This window comes from Capsella rubella, unplaced genomic scaffold, assembly GCF_000375325.1.
Source record: "Capsella rubella cultivar Monte Gargano unplaced genomic scaffold, Caprub1_0 scaffold_2, whole genome shotgun sequence".
NCBI classification, from domain to species: Eukaryota; Viridiplantae; Streptophyta; class Magnoliopsida; order Brassicales; family Brassicaceae; genus Capsella; species Capsella rubella.
Genome location: NW_006238922.1, coordinates 4,647,685 through 4,664,488, shown reverse-complemented (window position 1 = coordinate 4,664,488; position 16,804 = coordinate 4,647,685). Strand labels below are relative to the sequence as shown.

At 37.5% G+C, this 16,804-nt stretch overlaps 1 protein-coding gene and 1 pseudogene across 1 annotated transcript; one reads left to right on the top strand and one right to left on the bottom strand.

The window, feature by feature from the left end:
• Positions 1-261: 261 nt before the first annotated feature.
• LOC17895889 lies at positions 262-957 on the top strand. The gene has a single exon (XM_006301734.2). The coding sequence runs from the start codon at positions 379-381 to the stop codon at positions 760-762; it is 384 nt and encodes a 127-aa protein (XP_006301796.1). The 5' UTR covers positions 262-378; the 3' UTR covers positions 763-957.
• A 9,938-nt stretch (positions 958-10,895) lies between these two features.
• The window catches only part of LOC111832097, a 7,459-nt pseudogene continuing 1,550 nt past the window's right edge, over positions 10,896-16,804 (bottom strand).

Sequence of the window (16,804 nt, the reverse complement as noted above, 5' to 3'; positions counted from 1 at the left end):
AGTGGTTATGCAAACAAATCTATAAATGTGAAGACATGTCATATTCATCACAAAATAACACATCTAAAGCATTCTCATATGTCTCATATCCAAACATGAAAAAAAATTAAACTAAAACAAAAACAAAAACCCAAAAAAGAAACTATATTATATATTATTAAAAAACGAGCTCTTGCACCAAGTCGAACATTTTTATTCTACGACGCAAAACATGCACGCAACATATTACGTTATCGAATCTTATAAATACCAAAACAGTAAAGAGAACCCAAAATAAAAAAAAACTTCAAACACACAACAAAAGAAAATAAAGAGACTTTTTATTTTTCTTCAAATCCAGATCTGAAACTTCTTCGTCTACATTCACAAAATCCAAAAATGATCGAAACAGTACTAACAAGCAAAACTCTAATCGGATTCATCTCCGATACAAAACCATTCAAATCAATCACAGACGAATATTTCCAAATCCTAGATCTAGACAAAAACGGAACATTATCTCCATCGGAGCTCCGGCAAGGTCTGAACAACGTCGTCGCCGTCGAATCCGAAGTCGCGCCGGGAGAAGAGACGGATGACGTTTACAATGCGATTTTCGAGAGGTTTGGTGAAGATTTGGGACCGGAGAAGTTTAGGGATTTGGTTGCGGAGATATTGACGGCGATGGCGAGAGGTATCGGAAACTCGCCGGTGATAATGGTTGTTCATAATGATGGGTTGATTATGAAAGCTGTTCTTCATGAATCTAATCAAGGCAAGTGATGATGATTATAATAAATCAAAAATTTAGGGATTTTATTTTTTTATTATTCGAATTTTATGCCGTTGTTTATTGATTTATTTATGATTTTTTTTTTTAATGATTATTCATAACGTTTTTCATATGGTATTTTGGTATGTTATGTGTAGTATTTAAAAAAATATTTGGAATTCAATTTGGTTTTATTATTTGGAATTTTAGTTTCTCTCATTTGGTATATGATTTGGTTTAGGTTGATGTTGAATTATGCAACTATAAAAATCGTTAGCTTTTTTTTTTTTTTTAATTGTTATCAAATCCTTTAGTAAAAAGAGTTAAATAATTCTAACTCGAATTAATAATCAATAACTAATAACACTAAACTTTAATGTACAGTACGGTGTGAAGTAAAGTATTGATGTGAAATATTGATGTAGAATAAATGTATAATAAGTAGTATGAAGACTTGATGAGTGTTGTGTTTGTAAATATGTGTGAAAGGAATATGCTATGTAATTTTTCTTAAGTTATGTACTACAAATACCAAGTTTAGTGAGGGTTGTTCACTATAAGTTTGAGTGTCCAAAATCCTAATAGTCCATTGTATTCTCTTGAATGTATTCTTGTATAATAAAAGCTTTCACTATATATATATATAATGTTCTCTTCCACAAACACTTAAATCTTTTTCACATACTTGTTTCATATATCTCGATCCTATAAAACCTCCTACGTGGTTATACCTACTATGTGTTCATAATTTTGGTATCAGAGCCATGGCAGTCTAAGCTTTAGCACTTTGATATCTATAGTATGCCATAATGTTATTTTCTATTATATACTTTGCATAACGAGTATGCTCTATGGTTGCCATTCTTTGATGGATCCTCCACATTAGAAATCTTGTTAAGTTTGAAAGAACTAAAGAAATGATCCATGAGGTCATAATGCTCGAAGTACCTTGAGGCTTATTTTTATGTGAGTTGTTTGCCTCGGTTTGCGTAGCTTACCTCACGATCATTTTCTTTATATTCTTAGCGCTTAAAAGTCACATGAAAACAACTTATGGATTGTTACTACCTTAAAGATTAAGAAGAAGTTTATAGCATTTTGTCTTGGTTTCTGGTTTCTATATATAAATTATGGAAAACATGTCAACTTTGTCCAAAACACCCTCTTTTCGAAAATCCACCTCTAAAAATGTAGATTATCTATATGAAATTGAACACATGAGTGATGATAGTGAAGTTACTATTACCCAACTTCCTTTGCTTAATCCTTACAAAACCTTTTCAAAACCAAATTCTATTTTCCCAAAAGTCATTAGACAAGCGTTTGTGCCTAACAAACTTACGGAGAAAGAACTTGTCCTAACTTCTCCTTTAGAAAAATTTTTGGTTCCTGCAACAGAAGCATAGCAAATGGTTCCTCTCTGTCTTAACGAAGGGATGATTCACCATTGGCGAAACCTTGGCTACACTCATCTGCATTATGGAGCAATACGCCTAGCGTTAACCCTTCATGGAAGAAAAAGCTTACCCGTAGTAGCAAGAGTCGCTCTCGTCGACACCAGATATAAAGAGTACCAACATGCTTGCATCGCAACCATCCAGACGACATTAAATGTTGGCACTATCTTCGTGACTCTTTTTCCAAACTTTGATGTGGCACTAAAAGATCCACTAATTTGTCGAAACATGTAGATCCAACTTCAGATTACCGGTTCCCCACAAATCAGAAAACCATATGCAGTGACATTACATCATCAAATAGCGTATAGTGTCCAGAATCATGCAATTGATCTAAGTCTCCCTATCGACAATGAAGACGCCTTACCCATTCAACAAGAGTTACAACACAGTCCATCATGCATCCACATTCCAAGGCAAATCCCAAGAACCGAGTTAAGTGAAGTATCAAGTAAATTATTGATGTGAAGTATGGTGTGAAGTGAAGTATGGTGTGAAGTAAAGTATTGATGTGAGTAATGGTGTAAAGTAAAGTATGTATCATAAGTGTGAAGAAAGGAATATGCCATGTAATATTCCTTAGGTAATGTACTATAAATAAGGAGTTTGGTGAGGCTTGTTCACCATAAGCTGAAGTATCTAAAATCCTAAGTCCTAAGAGTCTTTTGTATTCTCTCTTGAGTGTGTTCTTATAATAAAGCTTTCACTTTTATATATACTCTCTTCCATAAACACTTAATCTCTTTCATATATTTGTTTCATATATCTCGATCCTATAATACCTCCTACGTGGTTGTACCCACTATGTATCTGTAAATTTGGTATCAGAGCCATGGTAATCTAAGCTTTGACTCTTCGATATCTAAGAGGTAGGATGCCATAGCGTTGTTTTCTATTATATGCTTTGCATGGAAAGTATGCTCTGTGGTTGCCATTTTTGATGGATCCTCCACAACAGAAATCTTGCTAAGTTTAAATAAAAGATCTAAAGAAAAGATCTGTGAGGTTATAATGCTCGAAGTACCTTGAGGCTTTATTGTTGATGAAAATTGTTTGCCTCGGTTTGCGTAGCTAGTACCTTATGATCATTTCTTTATGTTCTTAGCACTTAATAGTCCCATGAAAACAACTTATGGATTGTTACTACTTTGAAGATTGAGAAGAAGTTATTAGCATTCTGTCTTGGTTTCTGGTCTCTTTATCTATTATGGAAAATATGTCAACTTTGTCCAAAACACCCTCTTACTGCAAATCCACCTCTTAAAAAGTAGATTATTTATATGAAATAGAGTACATGAGTGATGAGAGTAAAGTTCCTATTACCCAGCTCCCTTTGCTAAATCCTTATAAAGCATTCTCTAAGCCAAGTTCCACTTTTCCTAAAGCCATTAGACAAGTGTTTGTACCTAACAAACATACTGCTAAAAAACTCGCTCTAGCCTCTCCTGTAGAACAGTTTCTGGTCCCTGCAACAGAAGCGGAGCAAATGGTTCCTCTCTGCCTTAATGAAGGAATGATACACCATTGGCGAAGTCTTGGCTATACACACCTCCACTATGGAGCAATACGCCTAGCCTTAACCCTTCATCGTAGAAAAGGCTTACCGGTAGTGGTCGCTCTCCTCGACACCAGATACAAAGAGTACCAACATGTTTGCATCGCAACTATCCAGACGACGTTAAATGCTGGCACTATTTTCGTGACTCTTTTCCCGAACTTTAACGTGGCTTTAGAAGACCCACAAATCTGTCAGAACATGCAGATCCAACTCCAGATTCCCGTTTGCCCGGCATTCCGATCTCTTCTTTCGACTCACTTGGAAATCCTGTATACGCGTTCATGGATGACTATGGTAAAAAATTCTTTGATATTTGTGATTGTCAGAAATGTCTAGAAGACAATTCTGATGAAGAAAAAGTTCCAAGGAGAAGACGAGGACGAAAATCTTCACAACAAATTCTCAAAGAACGATACGAATTAGGAGATCCTCAGGTTGGACTTCTTGGAGAGCCAAGTAGTGGAAGATTCGATTACTATGTTTTGTATCCGAATAGCTCCACTCCAGCAACCCCATATAGGGAAGAACCACCATTGAGCTACATGTTTGGTCCTTCATCCCAGTCACCATTTCCATCAAAAGAGTTTGAAGAAAACATTATCAAACACTCGTGGAAAATCAAGAATCCAAACATAAAAAACCTTGACGGAACAGTAAAGCAAGTTAGTGCGGCCGAAGCAACTTTGAATTGGGAATCAGAAAATGTTGCAAGCCAAAACAATCTTTTGAGCGAGATCGACAAAAATGTAACCATTTTGGAACTCTCTATGCAGGAGATAACAGAAAAGATGTCTTCGCTCCACCAAGAACTCCTCCAGTTGGCTACTAGCTACTGTTTCCATAAACTCTTCTATCATGGCCCAAAAGGAATCTGAGCTAAAAAGCCTTAAAGCCCAACTAAATTCCTTACAAAATCAGCGACAAACACAACCCCTAATGCCTTATGACCTCTTTACACCTTATCCTATATATACACCATCCTACGCAGCCCAATCACAACCCCTTTCATATTCCCAAGACCCAAGTATATTTGGATCATCATCTTTCTTACCGACCTGTTTCACCCCAGAATAACCTGTCACAAAAAAGAAAAAGCATACTGAAAAACCTACATCACAAAAAACCCAAGATAAACCGTCCACATCCTAGAATCAGCCAGAGGAGAATCCATCATAGTTAACGGTGGAACATGTCAATCCAATAACTACTTTTCTCTAAAAAGTAGCAAAACATGAGGAAAGTTCCAAAAGGAAAGCAGTGATCAAAGAGATTGAAAATTCACATGATGAGGAGGCCTTTATCCCAAATTTCATGATGGCAGAACCAACTGTTGAATGGAGAGTGATGATGGGCATATATCCGAAGAGGAATACCCACATTACAGAGTTCCACTGGACTGGAATCCAAAGTTAGCTATGGAACCACACAAAGGTGTCTCTTTTAATGACATTTCTCCTTCAAAGTGGAGAGATAAGATTTTTGAGATGTATGCATGGCTAACTGAACAACTCCTCAACCCGGGAGCATCATTGTTCATGGTCATCGACAAAATGGTCCAAGTTCCAAGGCCGTCTTCGACAGTGGTGGATAAGTCTAGGTCCGTACCGACAACTTCAAATGAAGCAATCTCCCACCATAGATGCTTTGATGGGTCATATTCACAATGAATTCCTTGGCACATGGGAGCATTACATTGACCAACCAAGAAAAGAATACCTTAATATGAAGTGCTGCTCTTTCAGAAGAAAGATTTGGAGAAACATTATGAACGGATGTCGAAACAATTTTATGCACTAAATGGAATTGATGACGTCAATCTCAAACAGACGTACCTGAATTCACTTCCGGAACCACTTGGGAATGAGACATCAAGAATCATGTCATTCAAGAACATGCAACTCAACCAGATTTCGCTTGGAGAAATCTACAAGCTTTCCCTCTCAGAAATTGAAAGGCTATGCAATTCCGAGCAATTCTTCAAACAACTTCATGAACAGAAAAGCTCCTCAGAAAAGCATGTGACCGTCTGGAACTTTCCATCAAATGCAGAAAAAAGAAATGCAGCTGCTCTACAAGCTTCAAAGCAGAGAAAAAATTCAAAAAGAAATGGCAGAAGAAATATCCACAGTTCTCAGCAAAGAAGAAGTGGAAGTTCCTCAGGAAGAAAACACAAAGAGGATTCAAGAAGCCAGACAGATGCTACATTTGTAAGAAAAAGGACACTACGCAAAACAGTGCCCAAACAAGAAAAAGAGAGATAATCTTCTCGGATATTTGGCACAGATTGAAGATATCGATGACTCAGACATCGAATCTATCTTTTCCCTTGAAGACGAACCAACAGATGATACAGTCCTTGCAATGGGGATAGAATAAGAAGATGAGTATTATGGATCTGATACTAATGATGAAGAAGACCCAGATGAACAACTAATGTTACTCGACCTATACACCTTTGATGTTTGCAGAGTGGAACAATCAGATGATGGAGAACTGGCCTACTTGTCTCAACCTTCACCAAATGCAAAGATTTACATTCTTCCCTCCAAATACGACAAGCCCGTACCTGTCATTGCATATTTTGACACCGGAGCTGCTTCTTCTATCATCAAACTGGATATCCTACAAGAGTCGCATTGGAATACATGTTCAGTTTCATTCAAGGGCAGCTAATGGTCAAACATTCCACATCTCCCTCATTAGTAAGCTAATCTACATCCAACTCTTTCCAGGTTACATGATCAAAACAAAAGTATATGGTTCAGAACTCCCAGGAAAAGACTTCATCCTCGGATTTGATGTTCTTCATAGCCTCCAAAGAGTCACATGGCAAACAAAAGGATTAAAGCACAAAAATCAACTGCTACCCTGGACGACGGTGTCTCATCTCTATCCTATAGAGATCCTGTGTCCAATCAAGGTAGAAATTGCTAAAACCTCTTGTGCCGCCTCTCATTCTGAGTTACTTACAAAATGCTCAACACCATTGTGGAAGAATCCAGAGTTTTTCATATCTCTACCTTTCAAGAAGAATGAAGATATCAACCCTACCAAGGCTAGCCATCCAAGAATGAATCCAGACCATTACAATCTTGCAATTGAAGAAGTTGATCAGCTACAGAAAGAAGATCTCATCAAAAAAATTGATTCATCGTGGGCTTGTGAAGCTTTTTATGTCAACAAGAGAGCTGAACAAGTACGAGGCAAGCTATGACCAGTCATCAACTACCAGCCTCTTAACCATTTCTTGGTTGATGACAAGTTCCCACTACCAAAGAGAGAAGTTCTGTTCCCGAAACTCCCATAAGCACAAGTCTTCTCAAAGTTGGACTTAAAAGCTGGTTTTTGGCAACTGGGAATTAACCCTGAAGATAGACCGAAGACAGGTTTCTGTGTACTAGACCGGCACTATCATTGGAAAGTCATGCCTTTTGGATTAAAGGTAGCTCCTTCTCTATTCCAGAAAGCCACTATAAAGATCTTTGAGCCAATCCTCCCGAATGTGCTGGTTTACATCGACAACATACTACTGTTTTCTCCGGACATCAATTCCTACACCGTCCTATTAACAAAGTTCCATGATATTGTGCAACAATAAGGGATCATGCTCTCATAGAAAAAAATGGTTATTGGAGAAACAGAGATCGACTTTTTGGGTATGCACATTTCAAAGGGAGAATATCATCTCCAGCCTCATATTGCAACTCAGCTTGACGAATCTCCTGATGAAAAGATAAGATTCAAGCAAGTTCAGCAATTTCTAGGCATTGTCAATTACATGGCGGATTTCATCCACGGTCTCACAAAACACAAAGAAGTTCTCTCTTCTCAACTTAGGAAAGATGCACCACCATGGAGTCAGAAGTGCACAAAAGCAGTCAGAGAGTTAAACAAAATCTCAAAGACGTTACCAGCACTGAGGATCCCATCAAAACGAAAAAGAATTATGCAAACAGATGCTAGCGACTGTTATTGGGGAGCAGTACTCTTAGAAGAAGATGAAAAAAGAAAGAGACATATATGCGGATACAAGAGTGGCGCTTTCAAAGACAGTGAAAGGCATTACCATTCGACCGACAAAGAGATCCTTGCAATAAAAAGAGGAATTGAAAAATTCGAGTTTCATCTAGTTGGTCAACATTTTCTCATCGAGATGGACATGACCTCTTTCCCGAAGATGATACAGTTCAAACAGAAGATCCTTCAACGGTCACAATTACTCCGATGGGCAAGTTGGTTCTCACAGTGGAAGTTTGATGTCAATCATATAAAAGGAAAAGACAACTTTCTTCCAGAGTTCCTTTCAAGAAACCAACGACAAATTTCAACAATCATTCCAGTCATCTACACTCTCACCCCAGACAATCCAGATGAAGAAGCTCTAAAAATGATGATTGCTAATCTACCTCCAGAGATGCGCGGGGAACTGCTCAACAATGTTCTCGTATGTAGGGGAGTCCGAACCTTACATGGTTTTATAAAGCTCTATGTCCACAGATTCGGGCTCAACCAAAGGCCACTACTTGGTTTACCTTATCACCCGGTACACCCCTTCCTTACTACCATTAATATGAACCCTGCTCATTATGGTAAATTCCCAAAAGAAGCATATCTTCTGTTATAGTATCTGGAAGACCTCTACAGCATTGCGGTGATTGTTCATAAGAGCCAGCTACTACAGTACTTGGCAAAGTGCCTCTTGACAAGGAGAAAACCACACTACAAGATCCTCTATAAGTGGCTCACTTTATGTCATGACGCTACATGGTGGCAAGAGCATATTTGTGAGCAACAAGGAATGGAGATATTAGTGACATTCAAGATATCAAAAATCCAAGATGAAAAAGATGGAGAAACTTCAATCCGAAACTCGTATGATGCTCAAGTCGTGATGAGCTACAACAATGATGCGTTCAACTCAACTAACTTCCATCACAGGACAACACAATTGGCAACGCTGAATGGATTCAATGAGTCAGACATTGACCAAAATCTCTTTTGTCCACACACGGCTCACTGGCATAATAGACACGTGTACTCTCGAGATTTTGTTGAAGAGATACGGCAAATACTTTTGGGCTTCCATGATCAGTACGCGTGGCCTCGTTCCAACCGTGACCATCCAATCTACCGAGTTGAAAGGACAAAATACCAAGTCAGGTATTTCAACCCTAGCCACAGAATCTCCTTTATGCCTGACATCTCTGACAGTGAAGAAGAAAGCGACAATGGATAAGATGGAAGTCACCTCTCTTTTGGAGACACGGTGAAATGGAGTGAAGAATCAAGCAAGGTATTGATGTGAAATAAATAAAGACATGAAGTGAAGTATCAAGTAAAGTATTGATGTGAAGTATGGTGTGAAGTAAAGTATTGATGTGAAGTAAAGTATTGATGTGAAGTATAGTGTGAAGTATAGTATTGATGTGAGTAATGGTATGAAGTAAAGTATGTATAATAAGTGTGAAGAAAGGAATATGCCATGTAATATTCCTTAGGTTATGTACTATAAATAAGGAGCTTGGTGAGGCTTGTTCACCATAAGCTGAAGTATCTAAAATCCTAAGTCGTAAGATTCCTTTGTATTCTCTCTTGAGTGTGTTCTCAAGAGAGAATACAAAGATCTTTATCATGGCTTTCTGGAATAGAGAAGGAGCTACCTTTAATCCAAAAGGCATGACTTTCCAATGATAGTGCCGGTCTGGTACACATAAACCTGTCTTCGGTCGATCTTCAGGTTTAATTCCTAGTTGCCAAAAACCACCTTTTAAGTCAAACTTTGAAAAGACTTGTGCTTGTGGGAGGTTCTGGAACAAAACTTCTCTTTTTGGTAGTGGGAACTTGTCATCGGCCAAGAAATGGTTGAGAGGCTGGTAGTTGATGACTAGTCTTAGCTTGCCTCATACTTGTTCAGCTCTCTTGTTGACATATAAAGCTTCACAAGCCCACGGTGAATCAGTTTTTTCAATGAGATCTTCTTTCTGTAGCTGATCAACTTCTTCAATCACAAGATTGTAATGGTCTGGATTCATTCTTGGATGGCTAGCCTTGGTAGGGTTGATATCTTCATTCTTCTTGAAAGGTAGAGATATGAAAGACTCCGGATTCTTCCACAATGGTGTTGAGCATTTTGTGAGAAACTTCGAATGAGAGGCGGCACAAGAGGTTTTAACAATTTATTCCTTGATTGGACATAGGATCTCTATAGGATAGAGATGAGACACCGTCGTCTAGGGTAGCAGTTGATTTCTGTGATTTAATCCTTTTGGATACCATGTGACTCTTTGGAGGCTATGAAGATTATGAAATCCGAGGATGAAGTCTTTTCGTGGGAGTTCTGAACCATATACTTTTGTTTTGATCATGTAACCTGGAAAGAGTTGGATATAGATTGGCTTACTAATGAGGGAGATGTGGAATGTTTGACCATTAGCTGCTTTGAATGAAACTGAACATGTATTCCAATGTGAATCCGGAAGGATATCCGGTTTGATGATAAAAGAAGCAGCTCCGGTGTCAAAATATGCAATGACATGTATGGGCTTGTTGTATTTGGTGGGGAGAATGTAAATCTTTGCATTTGGTGAAGGTTGAGACAAGTAGGCCAGTTCTCCATCATCTGATTGTTCCACTCTGCAAACATAAAAGGTGTATAGGTCGAGTAACATTAGTTGTTCATCTAGGTCTTCTTCATCATCAATATTAGATCCAGAATACTCATCTTCTTATTCTATCCCCATTGCAAGGACTTTATCATTTGTTGGTTTGTCTTCAAGGGAAAAGATAGATTCGATGTCTGAGTCATCGATATCTTCAATCTGTGCCAAATATCCAAGAAGATTATCTCTCTTTTTCTTTTTTGGGCACTGTTTTGCGTAGTGTCCTTTTTTCTTACAGGTGTAGCATATGTCTGACTTCTTGAATCTCTTTGTGTTTTCTTCTTGAGGAACTTCCACTTCTTCTTTGCTGAGAACTGTGGATATTTCTTCTGCCATTTCTTTTTGATTTTTTTCTCTTCTCCGAAGCCTGTAGAGCAGCTGCATTTCTTCTTTCTGCATTTGATGGAAAGTTTCGGACGGTCACATGCTTTTCCGAGGAGCTTTCCTTGTTCATGAAGTTGTTTGAAGATTTACTGGGAATTGCATAGCATTTCAAGTGTTGAGAGGGAAAGCTGGTAGATTTCTCCAAGCGAAATCTGGTTGAGTTGCATGTTCTTGAATGACATGATTTTTGATGTCTCATTCCCAATTGGTTCTGAAACTGAATTCAGGTACGTTTGTTTGGGATTGACGTCATCAATTCCATTTAGTGCATAGAATCGTTTCGACATCCGTTCATAATGTTTCTCCAGATCATTTCTTCTGAAAGAACAGCACTTCATATTAAGGTATTCTTCTCTTGCTTGGTCAGTGTAATGCTCCCATGTGCCAAGGAATTCATTGTGAATATGACCCATAAAAGCATCTATGGTGGGAGATTGCTTCATTTGAAGTTGTCGGTACGAACCTAGACTTATCCACCACTGTCGAAGACGGCCTTGGAACTTGGATACCATTTTATCAATGACCATGGACAATGATGCTCCCGGGTTGAGGAGTTGCTCAGTTAGCCATGCATGCATCTCAAAAATCTTATCTCTCCACCTTAAAGGAGAAATGTCATCAAACGAGAAACCTTTGTGTGGTTCTGTGGCTAAGTTTGGATTCCAGTCCAGTGGAACTCTGTAATGTGGGTATTCGTCTACGGATATATGCCCATCAATACTCTCCATATCTTCGTTCTCAACAGTTGGTTCTGCCATTATGAAATTTGGGATAAAGGCCTCCTTATCATGCAAATCTTCAATCTCTTTGATCACTGCTTTCTTTTTGGAACTTCCCTCTTGATTTGCTACTTTCTGGAGAAAAGTAGTTATTGGATTGACATGTTCCACCATCAACTGTGATGGACTCTCCTCTAGCTGATTCTGGGATGTGGACGGTTTATCTTGGGTTTTTTGTGATGTAGGTTTTTCAGTATGTTTCTTCTTTTTTTGTGACAGGTTGTTCTGGGGTGAAACGTGTCGGTAAGAATGATGATGATCCAAATATACTTGGGTCTTGGGAAAATGAAAGGGGTTGTGATTGGGCTGCGTAGGATGGTGTATATATAGGATAAGGTGTAAAGAGGTCATAAGGCATTTGGGGTTGTGTTTGTGGCTGATTTTGTAAGGAATTTAGTTGGGCTTTAAGGCTTTTTAGCTCAGATTCCTTTTGGGCCGTGATAGGAGAGTTTATGGAAACAGTAGTAGCCAACTGGAGGAGTTCTTGATGGAGGGAAGACATCTTTTTTGTCATCTCCTGTATAGAGAGTTTCAAAATGGTTACCTTTTTGTCGATCTCGCTCAAGAGATTGTTTTGGCTTACAGCATTTTCTGATTGCCAGTTCAAAGTTGCTTCGGCCGCACTGACTGTTCCGTTAGGGTTTTTTCTGTTTGGATTCTTGATTTTTCCACGAGTGTTTGATACTGTTTTTTCAAACTTTTTTGATGGAAATGGTGACTGGGATGGAGGACCAAACATGTAGCTCAATGGTGGTTCTTCTCTATATGAGTTTGCTGGAGTGGAGCTATTCGGATACAAGACATAGTAATCGAATCTTCCACTACTTGGCTCTCCAAGAAGTCCAACCTGAGGATCTCCTAATTCGTATCGTTCTTTGAGAATTTGTTGTGAAGATTTTCGTCCTCGTCTTCTCCTTGGAACTTCTTCTTCATCAGAATCGTCTTCTAGACATTTCTGACAATCACAAATATCAAAGAATTTGTGACCATCTTCATCCATGAACGTGTATACAGGATTTCCAAGCAAGTCAAAAGAGGAGATCGGAACGCCGGACAAACGGGAATCTATCTTGCTGAGTTGTTCTTTGCAAGCAGGAGTGATCATGTTGATCTCAGTGCATAAAGATGCCGGTCTTAATTTTTCTTCTTGTGCTTTGAACATGATCTCTACAGCTCCATCTTTTTCTCATGTGAATAGAAGAATCCACTGATTGTATTGGGGTACTTCTCTTATGGAATTTTTCGTAATTTTTTTACCCATGATTCTGGAAGTAGCTTGACTAATTCGCTTTATGGGATTTGTCTTGGAATGTGGATGCATGATGGACTGTGTTGTGACTCAAGTTGAATGAGCAAAGCGTCTTCAGTGTCTCGAGGAAGACTTAGATCCATAACATGATTCTGGACTCTATACGCCATTTGGTGGTGCAAGGTTGCTGCATACGTGTTTCCAATTTGTGGAGCACCGATAATCTGAAGTTGGATCTGCATGTTCTGACAGATTTGTGGGTCTTCGAAAGCCACGTTAAAGTTTGGGAAAAGAGTCACGAAGATAGTGCCAGCATTTAACGTCGTATGGATAGTTGCGATGCAAGCATGTTGGTATTCTTTGTATCTGGTGTCGAGGAGAGCGACTCTTGCCACTACCGGTAAGCCTTTTCTACCATGAAGGGTTAAGGCTTGGCGTATTGCTCCATAGTGGAGGTGTGTATAGCCAAGACTTCGCCAATGGTGTATCATTCCTTCATTAAGGCAGAGAGGAACCATTTGCTCCGCTTCTGTTGCAGGCACCAGAAACTGTTCTAAAGGAGAGGCTAGAACGAGTTCTTTAGCAGTATGTTTGTTAGGTACAAACACTTGTCTAATGGCTTTAGGAAAAGTGGAACTTGGATTAGAGAAGGCTTTATAAGGATTTAGCAAAGGGAGCTGGGTAATAGGAACTTTACTTTCATCACTCATATACTCTATTTCATATAAATAATCTACTTTTTTAGAGTTAGATTTGCGTAAAGAAGGTGTTTTGGACAAAGTTGACATATTTTCCATAATAGATAAAGAGACCAGAAACCAAGACAGAATGCTAATAACTTCTTCTCAATCTTCAAAGTAGTAACAATCCATAAGTTGTTTTCATGAGACTATTAAGTGCTAAGAACATAAAGAAATGATCATGAGGTATTATTAGCTACGCAAACCGAGGCAAACAACTTTCATCAAAAATAAAGCCTCAAGGTACTTTGAGCATTATAACCTCACGGATCTTTTCTTTACATCTTTTATTCAAACTTAGCAAGATTTCTTTTGTGGAGGATCCATCAAAAATGGCAACCACAGAGCATACTTTCTATGCAAAGCATATAATTGAAAACAGCGCTATGGCATACTACCTCTTAGATATCGAAGAGTCAAAGCTTAGACTGGCATGGCTCTGATACCAAAATTACAAACACATAGTGGGTACAACCACGTAGGAGGTATTATAGGATCGAGATATATGAAACAAATATATGAAAAGGATTAAGTGTTTATGGAAGAGAGTATATATATAAGAGAAAGCTTTATTATAAGAACACACTCAAGAGAGAATACAAAGGACTCTTAGAGCATCATTATAGGTGTATTCTTGAGGATGTATCTTAGACAATAATTTGTATATTAATAATGAAAAAGTGTAAGTTAAGAACTTTTGATTTTGAGGTGATTATTGGTTAAACCTCTAATATCTTAGAGTTTTAATAATATAATAATATTAATATATTGTAAAACTTTTAAATTAAATAAATTATTAATAAATTAAAAACTTATAAAAATAAACTAAAACATATTTGGAAAGTGAAATATATAGAATATACAATTCAAAATTATTAAAAAAAACAATTATAGAACTGATTATTGATTGAACTTTGAAAATCTTAACAATTTAATAATTTAATAATTTAAAATATATTATAAATATTTAAATTTATAAAAATAATTTTTAAATGGAAAACATTAAAAAATACAAACATATAACCAAAGCACACCAAATGGAAAACATTAAAAATAAACATAAAATTGAACTAAAAATAAAAAGAAAGAGAAAATACAATTCAAAATTATTAAAAAAAATAAGTGAAAATGAAAAACATAAAAAATACAAACATATAACCAAAGCACACCAACATTTTATTAATTGATTTGGAGATTTTTGTTTTTTTGACAAAAAAAATACCCTCACAGGCTCACACCATTCCAGCGTGGCATAAGCACCATTCCTCAAAAAGTCTTAACTAAAACTCGAATGCATCTTCGCTTTTCACTATTTAGATTTTTTTGCCTTTGTTTAATGGCGTAAGCGGCGTGGAGATACGACGATAATGATGCTCTTAGAGCAACATTATAGGTAGTATGTTAATTAGAGTATCTTAGCATTAATTTAGTATTAAATTTGAAAAAGTAGAATTTAAGAATTTTAATTTTGTTTTTAGTTTTGAGATGTGTTTATTGGTAGGATCTTAGTTTAAGAAACCAAATTATTTACAATTTAAATTAAATTAAAATTTATCATTTAAGTTTTTTTATAATTATTACAAAATTTAAAATTGAAAATTTAAAACATACCTAAGATAAATATAACGAAGCAACAATAAATCATAGTTATAATTGTTACAAAAATCTTAAAAAACCAAAAAAAAAAAACTGTAAGGATATACAGCCAAACACCTTTTGCTATTGTCATATTGTTTGGTTGGAGAGAGAGATTGATGGAAAAAAAGAGAGAGAGAAAAAAATAAAAACTGAGTAAAAACAAATATAGCCAACCATATTCTGCCATGTGTAAGTAAGATACCCATCTCTGTCTCTTGAACAAGATACGTATGTTGCTAAAAATTGATATTTTTGATTTAAATTTAAATTCTAATTATGTTAAGATATCCCCTAAATCCTCTTGATAATGGTGGTCTTAGGACTTAGGATTTTATATACTTCAGCTTATGGTGAACAAGCCTCACCAATCTCCTTATTTATAGTACATAACCTAAGGAATATTACATGGCATATTCCTTTCTTCACACTTATTATACATACTTTACTTCACACCATTACTCACATCAATACTTTACTTCAAGCTACTCTCAGAATCATGGGTAACCAATTATGAAAAACTCCATGAAAGGAGTACACCAATAAAATCAGTTGATTCCTCTATCCATAGAAGAAAAGATGGAGCTATAGAAATCGCATTCAAAGCACAACAAAAAAATTCAAGACCAACAACTTTTTTCACTGAGATCAACATGATCACTCCTGCCTGCGAAAAAGAATTCATGGAGATAGATTCACGTCTGCTTGGCGTTCCAATCTCATCTTTTGACTCGCTTGGAAACCCTGTCTACGCATTCCTGATTGAATCTGGTCACAAATTCTTCGATGTTTGTGATTGTCAGAAATGTCTAGAAGGCGATTCTGATGAAGAAGAAGTCTCGAGGCGGAGAAGACGAAGGAAATCTTCACAACAAATCCTCAAAGAAAGATACGAATCAGGAGATCCTCAGGTCGGACTTCTTGGTGAAACAAGTAGTGGAAAGTTTGATTACTATGTTTTGTATTTGAATAGCCCGACCCCAGGAACCCCGGACATGGAAGAATGATTTTTTTCTTGTGCTTTGAATGCGATTTCTACATTTCCATCTTTTCTTTTATGGATAGAGGAATCCACTGATTGTATTGGTGTACTCCTTGCATGGAGTTTTTCATAATTGGTTACCCATGATTATGGGAGTAGCTTGACTATCTCGCTTCTTGAGATTTGCCTTGGAATGTGGATGCACGATCAACTGTGTTGTGACTCTAGTTGAATAAGTAAGGCGTCTTCAGTGTCGCGAGGGAGACTTAGGTCCATTGCATAATTCTGGACTCTATATGCCATTTGCTGATGTAATGTCGCTGCATATGTGTTTCTGATTTGTGTGGCACCGGTTATAACACCTTGCCCCGTGGGAACACTCCGCCATGTGGCACACCCCGCCACATGGCATCCTTACAGCGCTGCAGCGCATCGACCCTAACCTCTCTCCTATGGGCCCAAACTGCGCAGCCCACTTGCTCGCAGCCCTCTGGCCCACTAGGTAGGTTATTGGTGCGCCTGGCGTTCCTCGAACCCAGGTCCTCACCCTTTAACAACCTTCCCACTTGACAAGATGTCACCAATTGATCAATTGGTGACAACTTCCACG